Source organism: Ursus arctos, unplaced genomic scaffold (genome assembly GCF_023065955.2).
Source record: "Ursus arctos isolate Adak ecotype North America unplaced genomic scaffold, UrsArc2.0 scaffold_31, whole genome shotgun sequence".
NCBI lineage: Eukaryota > Metazoa > Chordata > Mammalia > Carnivora > Ursidae > Ursus > Ursus arctos.
Window position 1 is genome coordinate 26,910,231 of NW_026622997.1, and position 18,407 is coordinate 26,928,637.

The 18,407-nt window shown below is 46.8% G+C and overlaps 2 protein-coding genes and 2 non-coding genes across 6 annotated transcripts; 1 reads left to right on the forward strand and 3 right to left on the reverse strand.

Annotated features, from left to right (window-relative positions):
- Positions 1–4,070: 4,070 nt before the first annotated feature.
- MCCD1 (mitochondrial coiled-coil domain 1) lies at positions 4,071–5,325 on the forward strand. The gene is made up of 2 exons (XM_026482476.4): positions 4,071–4,306; positions 4,827–5,325. The coding sequence occupies exons 1-2, from the start codon at positions 4,139–4,141 to the stop codon at positions 5,010–5,012; spliced, it is 354 nt and encodes a 117-aa protein (XP_026338261.2). The 5' UTR covers positions 4,071–4,138; the 3' UTR covers positions 5,013–5,325.
- A 13-nt stretch (positions 5,326–5,338) lies between these two features.
- Positions 5,339–17,214, reverse strand: DDX39B (DExD-box helicase 39B). 3 transcript variants are annotated; one of them, XM_026482474.3, is made up of 11 exons: positions 17,082–17,214; positions 15,502–15,846; positions 14,348–14,475; positions 13,963–14,055; positions 10,891–11,074; positions 9,699–9,817; positions 7,302–7,433; positions 6,450–6,559; positions 6,207–6,351; positions 5,888–6,035; positions 5,339–5,557 (listed from the first exon to the last, which is right to left on the reverse strand). In XM_026482474.3, exons 2-11 carry the CDS (start codon positions 15,710–15,712, stop codon positions 5,541–5,543), a joined length of 1,287 nt encoding a protein of 428 aa, XP_026338259.1. In that variant the 5' UTR covers positions 15,713–15,846; positions 17,082–17,214; the 3' UTR covers positions 5,339–5,540. The 3 variants fall into 3 exon arrangements, with proteins under 3 accessions (XP_026338259.1, XP_057160850.1, XP_057160849.1); XM_057304867.1 differs by having other exon boundaries at positions 5,339–6,035; positions 17,082–17,173; XM_057304866.1 differs by having other exon boundaries at positions 5,339–6,351; positions 17,082–17,174.
- LOC113243905 (small nucleolar RNA SNORD83) lies at positions 10,764–10,840 on the reverse strand. The gene has a single exon (XR_003312242.1). It is a non-coding gene; the product is annotated as a small nucleolar RNA SNORD83 (small nucleolar RNA).
- On the reverse strand, positions 16,254–16,330 carry LOC113243904 (small nucleolar RNA SNORD83). The gene has a single exon (XR_003312241.1). It is a non-coding gene; the product is annotated as a small nucleolar RNA SNORD83 (small nucleolar RNA).
- Positions 17,215–18,407: the final 1,193 nt, after the last annotated feature.

The window sequence follows — 18,407 nt, forward strand, 5'->3', positions numbered from 1 at the left end:
AAAATTAACAAGTCAGGAAACAACAGATGTTGACTAGGATGTGAAGAAAGGGGAACCCTCTTACACTGTTGGTAGGAGTGCAAGCTGGTACAGCCACTCTGGAAAACAGTATGGAGGTTCCTCAAAAAATTGAAAATAGAGCTACCCTACAACCCAGCAGTTGTACTACTAGGTATTTGCCCCAAAAATACAAATGTAGTGATGCGGAGGGGCACCTGCACCCCAATGTTTATAGCAGCAATGTCCACAACAGCCAAACCGTGGAAAGAGCAGAGATGTCCATCAACAGAGGAATGGATAAAGAAGATGTGGTGTGGGGGCGCCTGGGTGGCACAGTGGTTAAGCGTCTGCCTTCGGCTCAGGGCATGATCCCGGTGTTCTGGGATCGAGCCCCACATCAGGTTCCTCCACTATGAGCCTGCTTCTTCCTCTCCCACTCCCCCTGCTTGTGTTCCCTCTCTCGCTGGCTGTCTCTATCTCTGTCGAATAAATAAATAAAATCTTAAAAAAAAAAAAAAAGATGTGGTGTGTATGTATACACACACACACACACACACACACACACACACAATGGAATATTTCTCAGCCACCAAAAAAATGAAATCTTGCCATTTGCAATGACATGGATGGAACTAGAGGATATTGTGCTAAGTGAAATAAGTCGATCAGAGAAAGATAATTATCATATAATTTCATTCATTTGTGGAACAGGATCATAGGGAAGAGAGGAAAAATAAAACAAGATGAAATCAGAGAGGGAGACAAACCGTAAGAGACTCTTTATCATAGGAAACAAACTAAGGGTTGCTGGAGGGGAGGGGGTGAAGGGATGGGGCCACTGGGGGATGGACATTAAGGAGGGCACTTGATGTTATGAGCACTGGGTATTATGTAAGACTGATGAATCACTGACCTCTACCTCTGAAACTAATAATAAGCTATATGTTAATTAATTGAATTTAAATAAAAATCAAAAATTTTAAAAAAACAACGAAATCAAAGAACTAAATAAATGAGAAGATATTCTATATTCATGGATAGGAAGACCTGATATTGTCAAGACATCAGTTCTTCCCAACTTGATCTTTAAATTTAACTCAATCCCATTCAAAATCTCAGCAAGTTATTTTGTAGATATTGACAAGGTGATTCTAAAGTTTATATGGAGAGGCAAAAGAGCCAGAATAGCCAGTCTACCATAAGGACACAGAGCTAGAGGATTGATACTACATGACTTCAAGACTCATTATAAAGCTATAGTAATCAAGACAGTGTAGGGCACCTGGGTGGCTAAGTCAGTTAAGTGTCTGCCTTTGGCTCAGGTGATGATCCCAGGGTCCTGGAATTGAGCCCCGTGTTGGGCTCCCTGCTCAGTGGGGAGCCTGCTTCTCCCTCTTCTACCAGCTTGTGCTCGCTCGTGCTCGATGTCACTGTCACTGTCTCTCTCTCAAATGAATAAATAAAATGAAAAAAAAATTAAAAACAGTGTATACAGTACTGGTGAAAAAACAAGTAGACTAATAGAACAGAATAGAAAACCCAGAAATAGACCCATAAATATAGTCAGCTGATTTTTTACATGGAAGCAAAGGCCATATAATGGAGAAAAGGTAGTCTTTCAACAAACAGTGCTGGAACAAGTGGACATCCACATGGAAAAAAAAAGTGAAATGAGAAAGCTCTCTTGAAAGGTTACCGTAAGGGTCACCTACGACAAGAACAAAAATTGCCCGGCAGGTTCAGTGGACTTCAGTATTTCTAAGGACCCAGCTCCACAAGAGTGTCATATGAAGGTACAGTAATTTATGTCAGTCACCTCAGTCCTGCCAACCCACTGGGTTGGATGCAGGATCAGCATATTGGCCTCAGGAAGCTCTGCAGCCCTTTGACCTTGTGGATGGTGTTTCCCATAATCCTGTTTGTCTCTGGCTGAAAACCAGGCTTCTCCTGAAGAAACCAGGCCCAACTCTCATTTGATTAAGTGTCTATTAGACATAAACCCTTTTCTTAAAGGAGGCGGGAGACTCTAGTAAGACACTGTGAGAGGGGTGCCTGGGTGGCTCAGTCAGTTAAGTGTCTGTCTTCAGCTCAGGTCATGATCTCAGGGTCCTGGGATGAGCCTTGCATCAGGGAGTCAGCTTCTCCTTCTCCCTCTGCCCCTCCCCCTCCCTCTGCCCCTCCCCCTCCCTCTGCCCCTCCCCTCACCTCATGCTCTCTCACATGTGCTCTCTCTCAAATGAATAAAAAAAATTCTTTTTAAAAGACACAAAATACCTAGGAATAACAAAAACATACAGTAACATGAAGTTAAGTGTCTGGCTTATATGTTTATCTTCACTCCTTCACTTCCGTGATTATGAGATCCAAACCTCATCCAGTGCATTAGAACTGACTCAAACAGCAGCCTTCCCTTTGTATCAATTCTCACAGACGAACCAAACCTCAATCCACAGACTACTTTAACTTGTGCTTTAGGACTACCTACTGTGAATTATTGGGAGGCTAGTCCGTTTTGGAGTTCATAACCTACAACAGAAACTCAGATGGTAGAAATGCCTAGTTTTCGGGAAGGATACTTCATTAGTGCCTCATTTAGATTGCCTTACAGAAGTGTCATTTGCTGTATTTTCTTAATGGCTACAAATCTTGATTTTAATTCATCGATGTGGTGAGTTTAGCTTCAATATTAGTTGCCTGTAAACTGTTTAACCTTATACTGGATCGTTTCCCACAACTGTAACATTAGTTTGAGCCTCTTATGTTCCAATAATTAAGACTTTAAGCCATGCATATACTGCAAATCACATATAAATCATGCATACCCTATCGCTAAGAAACATGAGAAAGCTTCTCTTCCCCCAAAATCCTACTGAAGTTCTTGGTTCTTTTTCCACTGAAAAGTGAGAACATGTCAGCTAATGGGGAATGTGGGGTGTTTCGCCCCATCTAAAGGTGCTTCAGCAGCACCCCCGCCAAGTTTGAGAGCCACTGACCTCCAGGGAGATCACCCTCCCTGGTTCCTGGATCCCCATGCTATGGCAGAGGCCCTCTTCCCTCCACATTCAGCATGATGTCACAAAGATAGTGAGCCGGTTAGCAACTGCCCGCTCTCCAGCCATCTTGTTTTCTGAGATACTTTTTTCTGTCTGAGGGGCTACCTTTCTCCCAGATGATCAAAACTGGGACCACTCACTCCCTTCTGAGCCACCTCCACCCACAGGGATGCAGCGGTGCTCCAGCCACAGGACGGTTCAGAACATGCTGTGGCAAGGCCAACCCCACACAGGAGGTTCACAACACACACACACCGTGAGTGAACAGAGCTTTTGTTCTACTACAGATTAAAGTGAGGGCTCGTGAGTTCAACAAAGCTTGAAACCTGTTACCAGTGTCACAGTCTTTTCAGGAGCCAAGGGTACAATGACACAACAGTGCCCTCAACTATCAGAGAACGCAAAACCCTACAACATGCAATGCAGACAAGAAGGAATGTCATTCTGGGCCACCAAGAAGGAAAAAGCGGAAATAAAGGGGTGATCAATACTTGAGCCAGGTCAACAGCTATGAGCTTTCAAGTCAGCTGGGCATGAATCCTCCAGGCTTTTCCACAAACCAGCTGCGGACCGAGTCCTGAATGAAACCCTTCTGAGCCAGTTTCCTGCACACCAGCAATGTAACTTGTACCTTGCATATTTGAGACAAATGAGAAGGCATAGTGCTAAGAAAAAGACAAGACTTAGGCTGGGCACCAGTGTCCTAAAGCAAGTTCTGCCTGGGGTGCCTGGGTGCCTCAGTTGGTTAAGCATCTGACTTCAGCTCAGGTCATGATCCCAGGATCCTGGGAAGGAGCCCCATGCCAGGCTTCCTGCTCAGCGGGGAGCCTGGTTCTCCCTCTCCCCTCTGCTCACTTCAATAAATAAATAAAATCTTTTAAAATAAATAAAGCAAGTTCTGCCTCAACTGGCAGGAATTTTTTCACATAAGGAAGACTCTGTCTGGGGCCAGGTTGGGAGGGAGGTAAAGGTAGGGGCAGTGCCCTGGGCAGGGCCAGTTACTGAAGCGAGGCCAAGGCCTGGAGAGAAGGAGCCAGTTCCTGGTGGCTGTTGGGCAGTTCAGACCGTTCCCTGCTACACCAGCCATGGTACTCCCTCTGCCCTGGCTCTCATGCTGCTGCCGTCGCTTCCTCCTGCCTTCCTGGCCCCTGGCTCCCCAGGGCTCCTGGAGGTGCTGCTCCCACAGCCCGAAGGCAAGCACAGAAGAGCAGACCAGCTCCACATGCAGCGGGAAGATAAGGTCATCTCCAAGGGTAAGTGGCACCACGAGTTGGGGCAGAGGGTGGGGGGAGGAGGGTGAAGGAATCCCTTCAATCTTGTGTCACGGACCTGCTCCAAGTAGATACCACCCCCACCCCCAGAGCTCTTGGCCTAGTTCCAACTCCCAGATCCCCAGCACCTTCCCCACCCCCACCCCTCTCTAGACCTCAGGGCTCCCTCTCCCCACAGCCCTCCCTCACTGCAGAGTCCATGAAGTCCTTGGACAGGAATTTCCCCTCACTTAACAGTTAATTATTTCTTAGTGGGGGGAGGGAGAGCCAGTCATCTCCTCTCCATATCCTTCCTTGTACAAGTCCAGTTATAACCCCTGAGCAGCAAACTGCCCCCCAGAGGCTTATGCCTAAGACCAGAAGCTACCTTGGCTTCACAGTACAGATGACCTTAATATAATGGAGTTGAAAGGTGAGAGGCAGAACTGACCTCCAGCGGGCCTCAGCGCCCCCCCCCCCCAGCCCAGGCTGATGCTCCCTCCCCTCTGCCCGCCTCACTCAGGGTCCCAGGCCCCGCCCCACAGCTGAGCTGGCCCAAGCCGAGGAGTTGCTGGAGCAGCAGCTGGAGCTGTACCAGGCCCTACTGGAAGGGCAAGAAGGGGCTTGGGAAGCCCAGGCCCTGGTGCTCAAGATCCAGAAGCTGAAGGAACAGATGAGGAGACACCGAGAGAGCCTAGGAGATGCCTAAGCTTTCCACCAGTTCCCACGTTACCTTCCAACACTGGAAACGCTACACACCACCCACACTGGGCCTCTGGGCCAGAAAAATCCCAACCCCTCCCAGGCCACTAGGGAAAATGGAAGACACCTCCACAAAGGGCAGAAATTGGAAGTAGCAAGGAGCCATGGCCTCTGCATTCTTGGTCACATCGCCCTCCCCCCTGACCCCTCCGCATTGACCTGGACCCCACGGCAGGGCACACAGTCCTTATAGGAATATACACTCAATCGTGGCCTAACCTCACCCCAAATTCAATAAAGGGATGAAGCACTTACAGACACCACAGACACATGTGTTTTTTAGTTTTGTTAAAAAAATTCAGACAATTCAGGAAATAGGGGTTTAGGAGTGGTGGTGATGCAAAAGGGGGACGCCATGGGGTGGGGGTGGGGGATGTCAGGGGCAGGTGGCAGTAGTGTCTCCTTCACCCCATGCCTGCTGTCATCTCCTGAAGAGGGACAGACTGTCACATTCCAAAATGGGTGGGTGAGTCCTCTACCGCGTCTGTTCAACTGGAGAGAAAACATGGCACAATTAGGACAAGACACGGAAAAGGCAGGGCTGGCAGAACCACCACCCGCCCCCATACATGCAGAGGTCTGCAGTCTGTGGGTGCAGAGGATAGGCTGGGGGTGGGGAAAGATAAAGTTCGTCAAGAGAAAGAAACCTACAGGTCAACTAAACATCCCAACAGGGGCATCAAGATCAGGGGACACAAACTCCTCAAGTGCCTGTTAGGCACCAGAAAACCTTACATACATAATGAGATTTAAGACAAACACACTAGGGAACAAGGAGACTCTGAAGAGTTGAGGAGCCAGTTTCCTGAGATCCATACTCACTGTAGGAGGAAATGTCTATCTCATCGGGCAGCTCACTAATATTGACTTCAAAGCGATCCTGCACATCGTTGAGGATCTTGGCGTCATTTTCATCTGACACAAACGTGATGGCCAAGCCCTTAGTGCCAAACCGACCTGCTCGGGCCACCTGGAGAGAGAGAGAGAGAGAGAGAGAGAGAGAGAGAGAGAGAGAGGGTAGCACTGGGAAGATTCCCAAGTAGGAAGACACCCAAAAGGAGGGGTGAGAATGTCGGGTATGAAGACACAGAAAATCAGGGAGGAGGGAACACTGGGATACCCGTGTGGGTGTGGAGCTTACCCGATGCAGGTAGGTGTCGGAATCCTCAGGCATGTCATAGTTGAAGGCAATGTTCACCCGCTCAATATCCATGCCTCGGCCAAATAGGTTGGTAGCCACAAGAATTCGTCGTTGAAAATCTTTAAACTGCTGATACCGAGAAAGCCTTTGTGAGAAAGGAAATTAGAAAAATGTTGAGTCCCTTCTCTCAACGGTCTCTTTTCCTTCCCAAGAACACAGAACATCCTTCCATCTCTGACTCACCTCTCCTCCTGGGGCATCCCTCGGTGGATGGCAATGGCTGGGAAGTTCTGCTCCACCAGGAGCTGGGCCAGGGCAATGCAACGCTGCACAGACTTCACAAAGATCACCACCTGGGTGTGTGACAGTTAGGTGATGTGGGTCCGTGTGGGATGTGTGAGAGATCATGTGCGAGAAGAGTTCTCAGTAACTACACTCTTCTTAACAAATTCCTTCAAATCGCCATCACATATTCCTCTTCTGTTCTAAATACAACTTAGCCTTTCTTACTCAGCTCTGGTTCTTCCCGAGCAGACATGCCGCAGAGAAGGCGCAGAGCACAGAAACCAAAACTACCAGGTATGCTGGGAGACAAGAACGAGGCTAACAGTAAAAATGAGAAAGTGATAAAAAGTAAAACTGAAGTCTGGAAAGATCGCGACCAGTATTTTCTGCTCATCAGAAATAAACATAAGCAACCTACCTTAATTTTAGAAAGTTTTTGGTGCAAATAAACCACACAACAGGTAAGGTGATGGAACATTTCTTCTCGGCAAATAGCACGAGAAGAAACAAATTTAAAGAACCTAACCAACCCAAGATATTTTGGAACTTCCACAAGCTTATGAAATCCCCTCAAGGATTTTCTTTATTGAGCTTTTTCTTTACTGAATACCTGGCTGTGACAGCCACAGAACAGAAATGCAGCTCTCACTTATATTTAAATTCTCATTTAAAAGGATCTCATTTAAAGAAAATTTCTCCACCATTCTTCTCACATCACGTATGTACTATCCTCAATAAAAGGGTACTTAACCAGGTTTCTGCTACAGTTGGAGACGTGGTCGTCCCCCTACTGGACCTTGAACAACTGACCTGATTGAACTCAAGGACATCGAGAAGGTCAAAGAGCTTCCGGTTCTTCTCGTTGTCCTTCAGTTTCACGTAGTACTGCTGCAACCCGTGCAGCGTCAGCTTCGTCTCATCATCCACGAAGATCTCCATTGGCTGGGGGGGGAGGGGGGAGTAGGGGGTGGGGAACGGGAGGAGGGCAGAGTGGGGGGGTTAAACCTGGGGGGGTGGAGGAACTTGATCTCCAATACACCCCATGGGGGGATGGGGAGAAGAGAAGACTGAAAACCCCACCACACACCCAAAAATACCCCCATCTTAATATGGGCTCTTCCACATTAGCTCTAATTTCTTTCCTATCAGATGAGTTTTAAGACTGCCCAACCTCAAACTGTCACAGGAAGGGAACTTTGCAGGGAGGAAAAGGAACAGTGAGACCACCCAATGGCAAGATGCCATTACCTCAAAGGGAGGTGGCAGAGGAAAGAAAACAGTGGGAGATGATCCCCAAAGGGAGAATGTGATCCATACGCCTGGGAATTGGTAGGACAGGGTGACCCAAGGTCAGAGTAACTCCACCAGAGCTGGTTGTAAAAATACAGGCGGGAAGACAGGGATTGCTCCATTTGAGTATTCTCTCAACTGAGAGTGTCAGGGGGTGCCTGGGTGGCTCAGTGGGTCTCCCTTCGGCTCAGGTGATGATCTCAGGGTCCTTGGATAAAGCCCCATATCAGGCTCCTTCTTCAGGGGGAGTCTGTCTCTCCCTCCCCCTCTGCCCCTCCACCTGATTATGCACGCGCTCTCTCAAATCAGTCAATCAATCTCTAAAAAACAACACAAAACTACTAAGAGAATCAGACCCACATCAGGAGGGTGGATATCTGTTAAGATCAGAATGCTACAATGGACGGTCTCAAAAATGCCACAGAAGAGAAGCAAAAGTTACTCAAGATGAGTAACAACTTGCCCTCAGACCACAAGGGACAGTTTAGATGGCACTGGTCTCTGAAATAAGAGTCAAACCAACTCTAGTGTTACAGGGATGGTACCAGTAAATGGTGTGAGGAACAAATTCAGAGCAGCAGATACACGTTCATCTTAAAAAAACAAAAACACACCACTACCACACACACGCACACACACAAAACCCTTGAAGGGGAGGAAGGTAGCATAAAATATATAAATGGACACAAGACTCAACTCCTGAGTCCAAATTTCCTAGCACTCTTCACTAACCTGGGGACATAATTAGCATGAACACCCAGGGTCCAAGATTTCAGGAAAGGATGTGTGGCACAGGAGAAAACCAGAAGCCCGATCCCAGAAAGTAGGCTAGCAAAGGCAGGCTTTTCAAGAAGTTCCATGGCCTCTTCAAATCTAATCCTAGCCCCAAATATAGCTAGTTAACACCCCATGGGAAGGAGCAGTACAGGATGGGGAGAGAACACACTGCACTGTTCATACAACAGGCCCCGTCTAGCCCCAAACCCTAACACCCACCTGGTTACATCCAAGTGGAGGTCCTCACTTTACCTTTCCCACATCCCTCTCCTTTGAATATTAAAAAATTGTTTTAAAAAAGAAAAAAAAAATCTACCCCCCCTTTCAGGACACCCCTCCCCCCAACACATATGGGGGGGATGGGGAGCACGGCACGCCTTGGATTCAGGAAAAAAACCGGGAACGGAAAAAGAGGCTGGTTTGGTCCTCAGCTTCCTGGTCAGGTTTCCCCGCGGCCTCCGCTGCCGCCATCCACCGCTGGGTGCCGTCCGCATTTCCCCCGCCGCTCCACGGTGCTTCTCCGCTGCCGGCTCACATCAACCGAGATTCCGGATGGGTGCGAGGAGGTATGGATGGGAAGGAGTAAGGGATCGGGGACTGAGGTGCCAAAGGCCCCCACCCCTGGAGGTGGGGAGGGAGCGGATTCATTTGTGCTGTTTGCTCTTCTTTTGGACATGCCCTGCCATCTGTCTGTCCCTCTCTTGCTCTCCTGCCACCGGGAGGTTATGAGTTTTGGGGAGCAGAAGGCTCCAACTGTCTGCTCGATGCCACCTTGAGGGTGCGTGGCTGTAAAGGGGTATGTAGGAGACGATGAGTGGGTGGTAGGGCAGAAAATTTTGCCCTCCCCCAAAAAGGAAGAAGAGGTTCAAAAATGCTGTGATGGAAAAAAAAAAAAAGGTCGAACACTACCCGCTCTCAAGTTAACCCGACCAAGTCTTCCGGAGTTTCCCTGGCGCCCGCGCAGACCCTAACACTAGCTGTCTCTGCCTCTGTGTGTCTCTTCAAGGAGTCATCACTCCCAGATGGGCACGTGCCCCCTTCTTGGCATTTGAAGGACAAGGGAGTCTGGAGGAAGAGGGCGCGGAAGGGGAGGAGGCAGTGGGCGGGGAGTGGAGGGAGAGAAGGTAGAAGGGTATTTACGTCTTGCATGAACTTGCGGCAGACAGGACGGATCTCTTTGCTCAAGGTAGCACTGAACATCATGACCTGCTTCTCATGGGGGGTCATGCGAAAAATTTCCTGGACATCCCGACGCATGTCTACAAGAAAAAGAAAAAGAATCATAGGAGAAAAGAAGCATATGTCATAGACAGAGAGCGGAGACTGCCTCCCCAATGAGGTCAAGATTGCTGGAGATAGGTAAGCAAGATTCATTTCACAGATCAAGATTGGTCTCAGGTACTCTATTCACTCGAACCACCAGAAGACCACATCCACTGCAGTTAACACAATGGAAGTAACACAATGGAATTTGAAATAAAGACTTGGGATACAGATTCCAGCTTTGTGTTTTCACTAGGCAAGATGACGACAAAATCCCAAATCTCACAATTATAATATGGAGATGAAGCCCACTGCAGAGGCTTGCAAGCCTAAAACCCTTGAGAAATGCTTTACAAGGCCCTTCTCCCTACCTTCTCCCCACGCCCCAGCTGCCCACAAATACTGCACACCTAATTACATCTAGCTGCCAGAGTCCATTCCCTGCTTCCTCTGGATCACACTTTCTATCCGCCAGGTAACTGAGATCTCCCTACCTGAAGCCCACCTATGGCTCATCATCTATAATAGCCGAAGATCATTTGGAACGACTTATCCCTGGGACTATGTCCATCCCCACTCTCTCATTTATTAAATATGAGTTCTTACAGACAGTTTTCCTTTCTTGTGGCATACTGGATTACAGAAAATCCCATAAACTCTCCACATTAATCCTCAGGTCTATTCAGCTATAAATTCTGATATGTGCTACGCGGAGGACGCCAGAGAGTAAATGGTCTTCCTCCTTCAGTTTATTACCTCCCCGGACACCCAGCATAAAAAGCTATACAGGAAAGAACAGTGGTGTGACTGATGTCTAAGATCTGCAAAGTCACTCCTCTCATAGAAAAGGAACCCTCCATCACAGAAAGGAAGAACAAAACACCATTCCCCCCGATCACCAAGGTCACTCAAAAAGCCTAATAAAACCAAGAGGGGAGCCAGAGCCATCAGTCATGGGTGATAGATTAAGAGTCGTCCTGGCACTGAAGTGCTCCTGTATCAAATAAACATCATTTGGCTCCGAAGGGCAACTCCCAGGTCACTAGCCCCTGCCAGCACCACCACTCACCGAGCTGTTCAAGCATCTTATCACATTCATCCAAGATAAAGTGTTTAATGTGTTTGAGATTGAGGCTCTTATTCCGAGCCAGGGCGAGGATGCGGCCAGGGGTCCCCACAACAATATGCGGGCAGTTCTTCTTCAGCACCTCTTCATCCTTCTTGATAGACAGACCACCAAAAAACACCGCGACCTGTAGGAACCCGGGAGAAAACAGTGTCTCACAAGGAAAGAGTCCAATCTCCCCACAGTTCCCATCCTTTCAATTTCATCTGAACGAATTCTTAGAACGTTTCAAAGTTAGAAGTAACATCAAAGGTCACCCAATCTAAAATTATTATGTTCCCCAAACGCTGAAGGTAAGAAACAAAAGTGACTTGCCCAAAGTTATGTGGCTAATCAGGACAGTCAGGACTAGCATTTTCTTCTGACTTAATCATCTTCCTTCCCCTGGTGCTATGGCCAGACCTCATTCTAAGAATGAGGATAGCAAGGGGTGCCTGGCTGGCTCCATCAGCAGAGCCCGTGACTCTTGATCTCAGTGTTGTGAGTCTGAGCCCCATGTTGGGTGCAGTTATAAACAAACAAACAAAAGGACAGCAAGAAATCACCAGAGTGCAAAGCACCACAAAACACTCATGGAATATCAAGTTTTCCTAGCTAAACTCTGATTTTTTTCTTTCTTTTCTTTCTTTCTTTCTTTCTCTCTCCCTCTCTCTTTTCCTCCCTCCCTCCCTTCTTTTTCTTTCTTTCTTTCTTTCTCTCTCTCTCTTTCTTTCTTTCTTTCAGTAGGCTCCATGCCCATTGTGGAGTCCAATGCAGGGTGTGAACTCACGACCCAGAAATCAAGACCTGAACCAAGATCAAGAGTCAGATGCTCAACTGACTGAGCCACCCAGGTGCCTCCGAACTCAGATCTTTAAACGTCTTTTTGAACAAACCCTATGAAATTAGTGATTCAAGATAAACATATTATTCCATACTAAAAACATTAGGGAAATAATTTGTTGAGGATCTAAGCCTTGGTACAATATCAAATGATACCAGAAACTGCTTTCTAGTTTCAAAGAGAGGAAGATCAGTCACAGGATCAGACTGTCACAATAAAACTAAAATCACTAATTATGGGACAACCAAGTTTGTAACAGAACAGGAGATACACAGCATATCAACTCAAGAATTCTTGCCAAAAATGTCTAACTTCAATTAGTTGAGGTTTCAAATATATATTTCAGTTAAAGGAAATACGGGGGGAAAAAAAAACCTTAAAACACCACCGTTAAGGGAGTAACCAGACAAATCCAGAGGTAGGATACTCTGTAGAACCAGCCCAACCTCAAACAAGTCACTTTAACACAATTTTAAACAAAAGAAAACGTCACGACAGTTTGTATTTGATCTTAACACCAAGAATATTCTGTTTGGGGCACCTGGCTGACTCAGCTGGAAGAGCATGCAACTCTTGATCTTGAGATTGTGGGTTTGAGCCCCAACCTGGGTGTAGAGATTACTAAAAAATATACAAACTTTAAAAAAAATTCCCCTTTGAGCAGCATAAGCTGGTGAATTGGCCCTACAGAGGAGGAAGTGCAATCCTCACTCACTAATGAGCCCAACAATAAATGTTTCAATAATCGTAACAAAGGCAACTGTTTCTGGTTTTCAACTTTTCAGAATCAACCAGCAGCAAGACCACTCGATGGAAGGACAGAAAGGAAATGCCAGTGACACTGACATCGTTAAGAAGCGAGAGACGCAAAACACAAACACACGCATATGTGGCATTTAAATTATTTTTAAAGAATTAAAATTAATTTTCATATAACAAAATAACGTAAACCAACTGATCTTTCATGGAAAGAAATCAAAACACCTGGAATTTGATAAAATGAGAGAACAGTGCCTAATATTTGACGCCACAGAACCATTAGGGAAAAAAGGAAAAACAGGTTAACTAATGATTACCTTCTGTGAAATGCGATTAGAGATAGGAAAACACAAATCTTTTCATTATGAAGCCTTCTAAATTACTCCAGCATGTTTACCCCACACAGATACTGCTATTACCACTTCGGTTTTTAAGACTACTTTCAATTTCAGTTGAAGACTACTTTAGGTTAGCTTAGTCAGTTAAGCATCTGACCTCTGCTCAGGTCATGATCTTGGGGTCCTAGGATGGAGCCCCAAGTGGGGCTCCCTGCTCAGAGGGGAGTCTGCTTCTCCCTCTCCCTCTGCCCTACCCCAGCTCATGCGTGCTCGCTCTCTCAAATAAATAAATAATATCTCTTAAGAAAATAACTTAAGGCTACGACTCAACACATAAAGCAATGAGTAACAGGAGAAAAGCGCAATAATCTAAACGAAAGTACTGTTCTTCACCACATCCTAGGCAGGAGGGTAGGAAGTTATACACATCAGTGCTACCTGGAGATCCTGTTAGACTGCATATTCATACTCAGTAGGTCTGGGGTGCTACCCACATAATCTGCATTTCCATCAGGCTTCCAAATGATTTCCACTCCAAAAATCAAGGTTATATATGGAAAAACGCAAGCCTATTCTGTTGTGGCCCCCAAACACCTTCCAATTTTCTGCCGTTTTAAAGAATCCTCAAAATTCACACACCACACTAGAGATATTTTGGAGCTTCCAGCCTTCTTTTGCCACACACCCTAAAATTCTCAAACTGTCAAACACAGCACAGTGAAATCACTCAAAGTCAGTATAAACTAGTAAATAAAAGTGCGGTATTGTGGGAAGCATCCTCCACAGACCATTCACGCAGTCTCCTGCTGCACAGCTTTATGAACAGTGTGTTAAAAACCAAGGCAAACTAAAGCTTCTCCAAAATTAGAATAGAGCAAACATCTCCAAAGTTACAATATGTATTCAAATGAACCTTATAATGTAAATCTCTTGCACACCAAAGTTTGCACAAACTTAGCAGCTATTACGTATAAATGACCTTCATATAAAGGTAATTTAACAACTGTGGACACGAAGACTGCTGGTCTACAAGTCTTCAATGCCTTCAACGCCCCACACACCCTCACCCTCCCAGGTCTCTTCACCCTGGCTTACCTTGACGTTGGGCATGTATTTAGAGAAGCGCTCATACTCCTTGCTGATCTGAAAAGCTAACTCCCGAGTGTGACACATCACCAGCACAGACACCTGGGGGGCGGGGGGGAGTAGATGGAGACAAACGGTATATCCCATTACTATCCCCTCTGGGGAAGCAAACTGTCACAAAAGCACATCTGGCAGATCATAAGTGACTTCAACTCTGAGATCTAAACCATTAACCCCACGATTACTACGTAATATCCCCCATGGCCATCAAAGGTGACAGAGGTCATCTTAGCAACAAACACTCATGGCTCCGAATGCGTCACAGAGCTAAGACAAACACCCTTCTCAAATATTTCTAACCAAACTGTCTTCCACAGCACTCCCCCAAGTGTACCTGTCCAGTAACTGGCTCCAGCTGTTGCAGTGTGGCCAGCACAAACACTGCTGTCTTCCCCATGCCTGACTTGGCTTGGCATAGGACATCCATTCCCAGAATGGCCTGAGGGATGCACTCATGCTGGACTAGAAGTGGAGGGAGAGAAAAGATGAATTAGACTTCAGTCTCCAGATAACTCCACCACCTTTTTTCAACCATGCCAAACCCATTTCTCACCATTCAATTCATAAGTGGTTATCAATTTCCAGATCCTTTCTACCTCTCTACTCCCTCAATCGAATTCATCCCAAAAGACAACCCTCCTAGTTCCTTCTTGCTTTACCCTCTGACTCCAGTGCCCACTCCTCCATCCTGCTATAAAAACCCTCTTGCAGAAGCGCCTGGGTGGCTCAGTCGTTGGGCGTCTGCCTTAGGCTCAGGGCGTGATCCCAGGGTCCTGGGATCGAGCCCCCCATCAGGCTCCCTGCTCCACTGGGAGCCTGCTTCTTCCTCTCCCACTCCCCCTGCTTGTGTTCCCTCTCTCGCTGGCTGTCTCTCTGTCAGATAAATAAAATCTTTAAAAAAAAATTAAAATTAAAAAAATAAAAACCCTCTTGCACTACCAACAGCTCACCTTTGGTGCTCCTGACTCTGTCCCTATTTTCCTTAATCTGTAACGATCCATGACATGTGAATGACTGCCCAGGTCATTTCTCCTACTTAGCTTGCCACACTTTAGGTCATGTAACCCTGCAACTCTGAAGGGCTTGGTAGCTGACCCAGAAGCCACCCACTTTAGATCAGCCATTAAGGTTTCGAGAGACCAGAGCTGGCCTGGCTCAACAGAGAGGGACTAAAGGTCCAATGGGCTCCTCTCCGGAAATTCAAAATTAGAAACCTAAATGACAAAAGTAAGAATAAACAAGAACAAAAACCAGTCACAAGAACAAATGGCAGACCTCTAAGTTGCTTTTCAAGTCACTAGCTTTTTCATGTTATCATGTAGGAAAAACCAATCTGTATAAATCTCTCCTACTGCTACAACAGTTTTTGACCCTTTATTGCCTGATCTAGCCTAAATAAGTATGTATCACCTGAGGGACTGTTTAACACACATGTTTCTTGTATCCTTAGAAAGCCTAATGAATATTCTATGCCAGGCAGAAATTTACCTTCTGATGGATGCTCAAAGCCACAGTCAACAATGGCCCGGAGCAACTCTGGCTTCAGCAGGAAGTCACGAAAGCCAGAGCTGTGGATGGAGACATAGGAGCCCTTGACATCCTTCTTGGCAGGGGCCTCAGCCCCATCTCCCCCAGCTGCTGTCTCCACCTCATCTTCTTCATAGTCCAAGAGCTCATTGTCCACATCATTCTCTGCCATAACTGGGCCGACAGGGGGAGAAGGGGAGGGGTCTCCGGATGGGTTCACGCAGAATAAGTGAAAACAAGGAAGGAGAGTGGGGGCTTGAACAAGTTAAAAAAAAAAAAAACACACCCTAGTGTGTGATAGAAGAGCTAGGAAAAAAAAAAAAACAGATGAAAAACTTATTAGTCACGAGCAGAGCTTTCACCACCTCTTTTCCATTTCCACACTCTTCCCTACTTCCCTAAACTATAACACCTTTACCTGGAAAAAAAACTAACAGGATCACAAAACATAAAAGCAAGAACAAACATAACACAGGGGTCCCAGGTGATATGGTTAAGACACAAATTCCCAATAAGATTAGGATCAGGGTAGCATAAACCAGAAAGTAGGAAGGGAAGACCCAGCATACGAATTCCTGATCTGTAAGTTAACAATAATGAAGAAAACAAAAAGCAAAATATGACAAGGAACTGGAGAATGGAGATGAGATAAAGACGAGGCCTGAAAAATCCTCAAAGTAACGCTATGCTTTCCCTAAATCTCCCTAACAAGCAGCCATCAGTCAAGGGTGATAGATTAAGGTCATCACTGTGCAAAGCGCTCACTTCTCAAAATAAAACATCATGTGGCTGCCATCCACCTCCCACTCCTCAGTAATCTCCTTCTGATGCTTAAGAAATCCCTGTGTAATTGATGGGGGGTGGGGGGTGTAAGAGAAATGGCTGGGTCAGAAAAGTATTCATCTCTTCCCCATACAATAAGGAAAAGAAGGTTTATTTGAGAGATACACTCGCTCCAGCTTTAACAGAAACTTTAGCAAAGGGTCTCACATCACCCTTGCATTACTCCTCGCGTGAGACTCCCTTCCGCTAATCACACAATGACATCATGCATAAACATTTGGAAATTGTTCCAAATAAAAGTTGGTAAGTCCAGATGAGAAAAGTCCAACTAGGCCCAGAAGCCAGCTCCTCCTCCTAGTCCCACCTTGGGCCATTAAGAGGACCCAGAGAGGACAGGGAAGGTGAAAAGAGCCCCGCCCTCCGCAAATGCCCAGGACTGGAGGACGCCTAGCGCCGCCTCTCACCATCGCTAGGGCCTCCGATAAACGAGGAGCGTAGCGAAGGCGCAGGGAGCAAAAGGAACACAATGGCGCCGGGGCCACCATCTTGGATTGGGCCCCCTAGCATCCCTACCTCTCCCCCCCCCCGCCCCGAAAGCCTCAGAACTCTGAAAAGGAACGCAAGCAATAGAAATAATGACCCAACTAGGCCCCAGGGACCAGACTATAGCCTGTGGAAAGGGTATCAGGAGTCCATGGGACAGGATGACCGCAAAGAAACGCAGATGGAGGCGGATGATACCGAAGGCCAAAGCTTACCTGAGCAAGGCGAGCGCATATGGCGGAGGCAACAGCGACGAAGGAGGGAACCTGCCTTCACTTCCGGTTCTCAGCTTCCCTCTTACCCGGGCCTCCCGCCCTCTCCCCTGCCAGCGCGCAGGCGCAAGAGACCGGAAGAAGATCCTTCCAGATTCAATAGCTCCGCGCGCGCTGGGGTTGCCTTTAGAAAATGCCTGTGTGAATTTTTTGTTTTTAAGCCACTTCTAACTCCTCCTCTACTGCAGGTAACAAAAGGCATAAAGGAAACTAGCATCATCTCCCACTGTCATCTTTTTTCTCTTGTCCTCGTCTACTCCACGTCCCTCACCTCTTTCTTTAGGTTCTTGCCGAGCAGGGCTTCTCTCTGGGCACCCGTCCGTGGGCGCCTCACTCGGTGGAACAGGATGGCGGGGGCTGAGAGTTCCCACGGGGTCCTTGGCCCAGTAGTCAAGGTGACCCGGGTGCGTCAGCGCTGGAGCTAGTCTGACCCCTGCTGAAGGGAAGGAATGAACCTGGGGCGCGCACACGGGTCTTCTCCCTACCCTCTCCCCAGCGGTGGAGACGGTGGGCGGCATTTGCCCGAAATAATGTTGGCCGGTGTGGTTGATGCCCCAAGGACCCTGAGGCTGATGGTCAGGAAATTCGAGGCAGGAAGTGTTCTGAATCCACTGAGTGGGGGACGGGGGTCTAGATTCTGCCTCAAGTGTTAAAGATAAATTGTAGGTATGGATTCTGCCTCAAGTGTTAAAGATAAATGGTAGAGCTTGAGGGTTACACGGCATCCCATAAATATTAATTCGACCAGAATGTCCTTAGCTCCGCTTCCAGCAAGCAGCCCCATTGTTAAGCTTGAATTTTTTCCTGAATGAAACCTTTGATACCCCAGTCTTTGATATGCCTCAGAAGTCAGATGTGATGTCAACAAAAATGACAGCAAACGTTTGGCTCTTTACCTGTTACCACAGTTAACCGTTTAACACCAAGGAATAGGTATCATTCTCATTCTAGAACAAGCAAACAAATAAAACAACATGTCCAAAGTAACAAAAATAATAAAGTGACAGAGCCTGGATACAAATACTTTTATTTCTCTATTGTATCCTGCCTCCCTGCTTAAAAAGTCTGTCTAACAACACACTGTGGATTACCTCATTGGTTTAAGTCTTTGGTTTGGTGAAGTAGGCACCGCTTTCTGTGGCCAACAGAAATAACAGTGATCCAAGGATGGTGTCATAGAAGGGCTGTTTTTCCGACCCTAAGTATCCTAAGCTTTGGGGCACCTGGGTAGCTCAGTCTGTTAAGCATCTGCCTCCAGCTCAGGTCATG

What these genes read in the sequence shown, in the direction of transcription:
- MCCD1 (XM_026482476.4), top strand. Translation starts at nt 4,139, where the DNA reads ATGGTACTCCCTCTGCCCTGGCTCTCATGCTGCTGCCGTCGCTTCCTC. An exon ending in AGATAAGGTCATCTCCAAGG is followed by an intron (nt 4,307 to 4,826) that starts GTAAGTGGCACC and finishes CGCCTCACTCAG; the next exon opens with GGTCCCAGGCCCCGCCCCAC.
- DDX39B (XM_057304866.1), bottom strand. Translation starts at nt 15,712, where the DNA reads ATGGCAGAGAATGATGTGGACAATGAGCTCTTGGACTATGAAGAAGAT. An exon ending in AATACATGCCCAACGTCAAG is followed by an intron (nt 11,075 to 13,962) that starts GTAAGCCAGGGT and finishes GGGTTCCTACAG; the next exon opens with GTCGCGGTGTTTTTTGGTGG. An exon ending in GCCGCAAGTTCATGCAAGAC is followed by an intron (nt 7,434 to 9,698) that starts GTAAATACCCTT and finishes CTCCCCCCCCAG; the next exon opens with CCAATGGAGATCTTCGTGGA.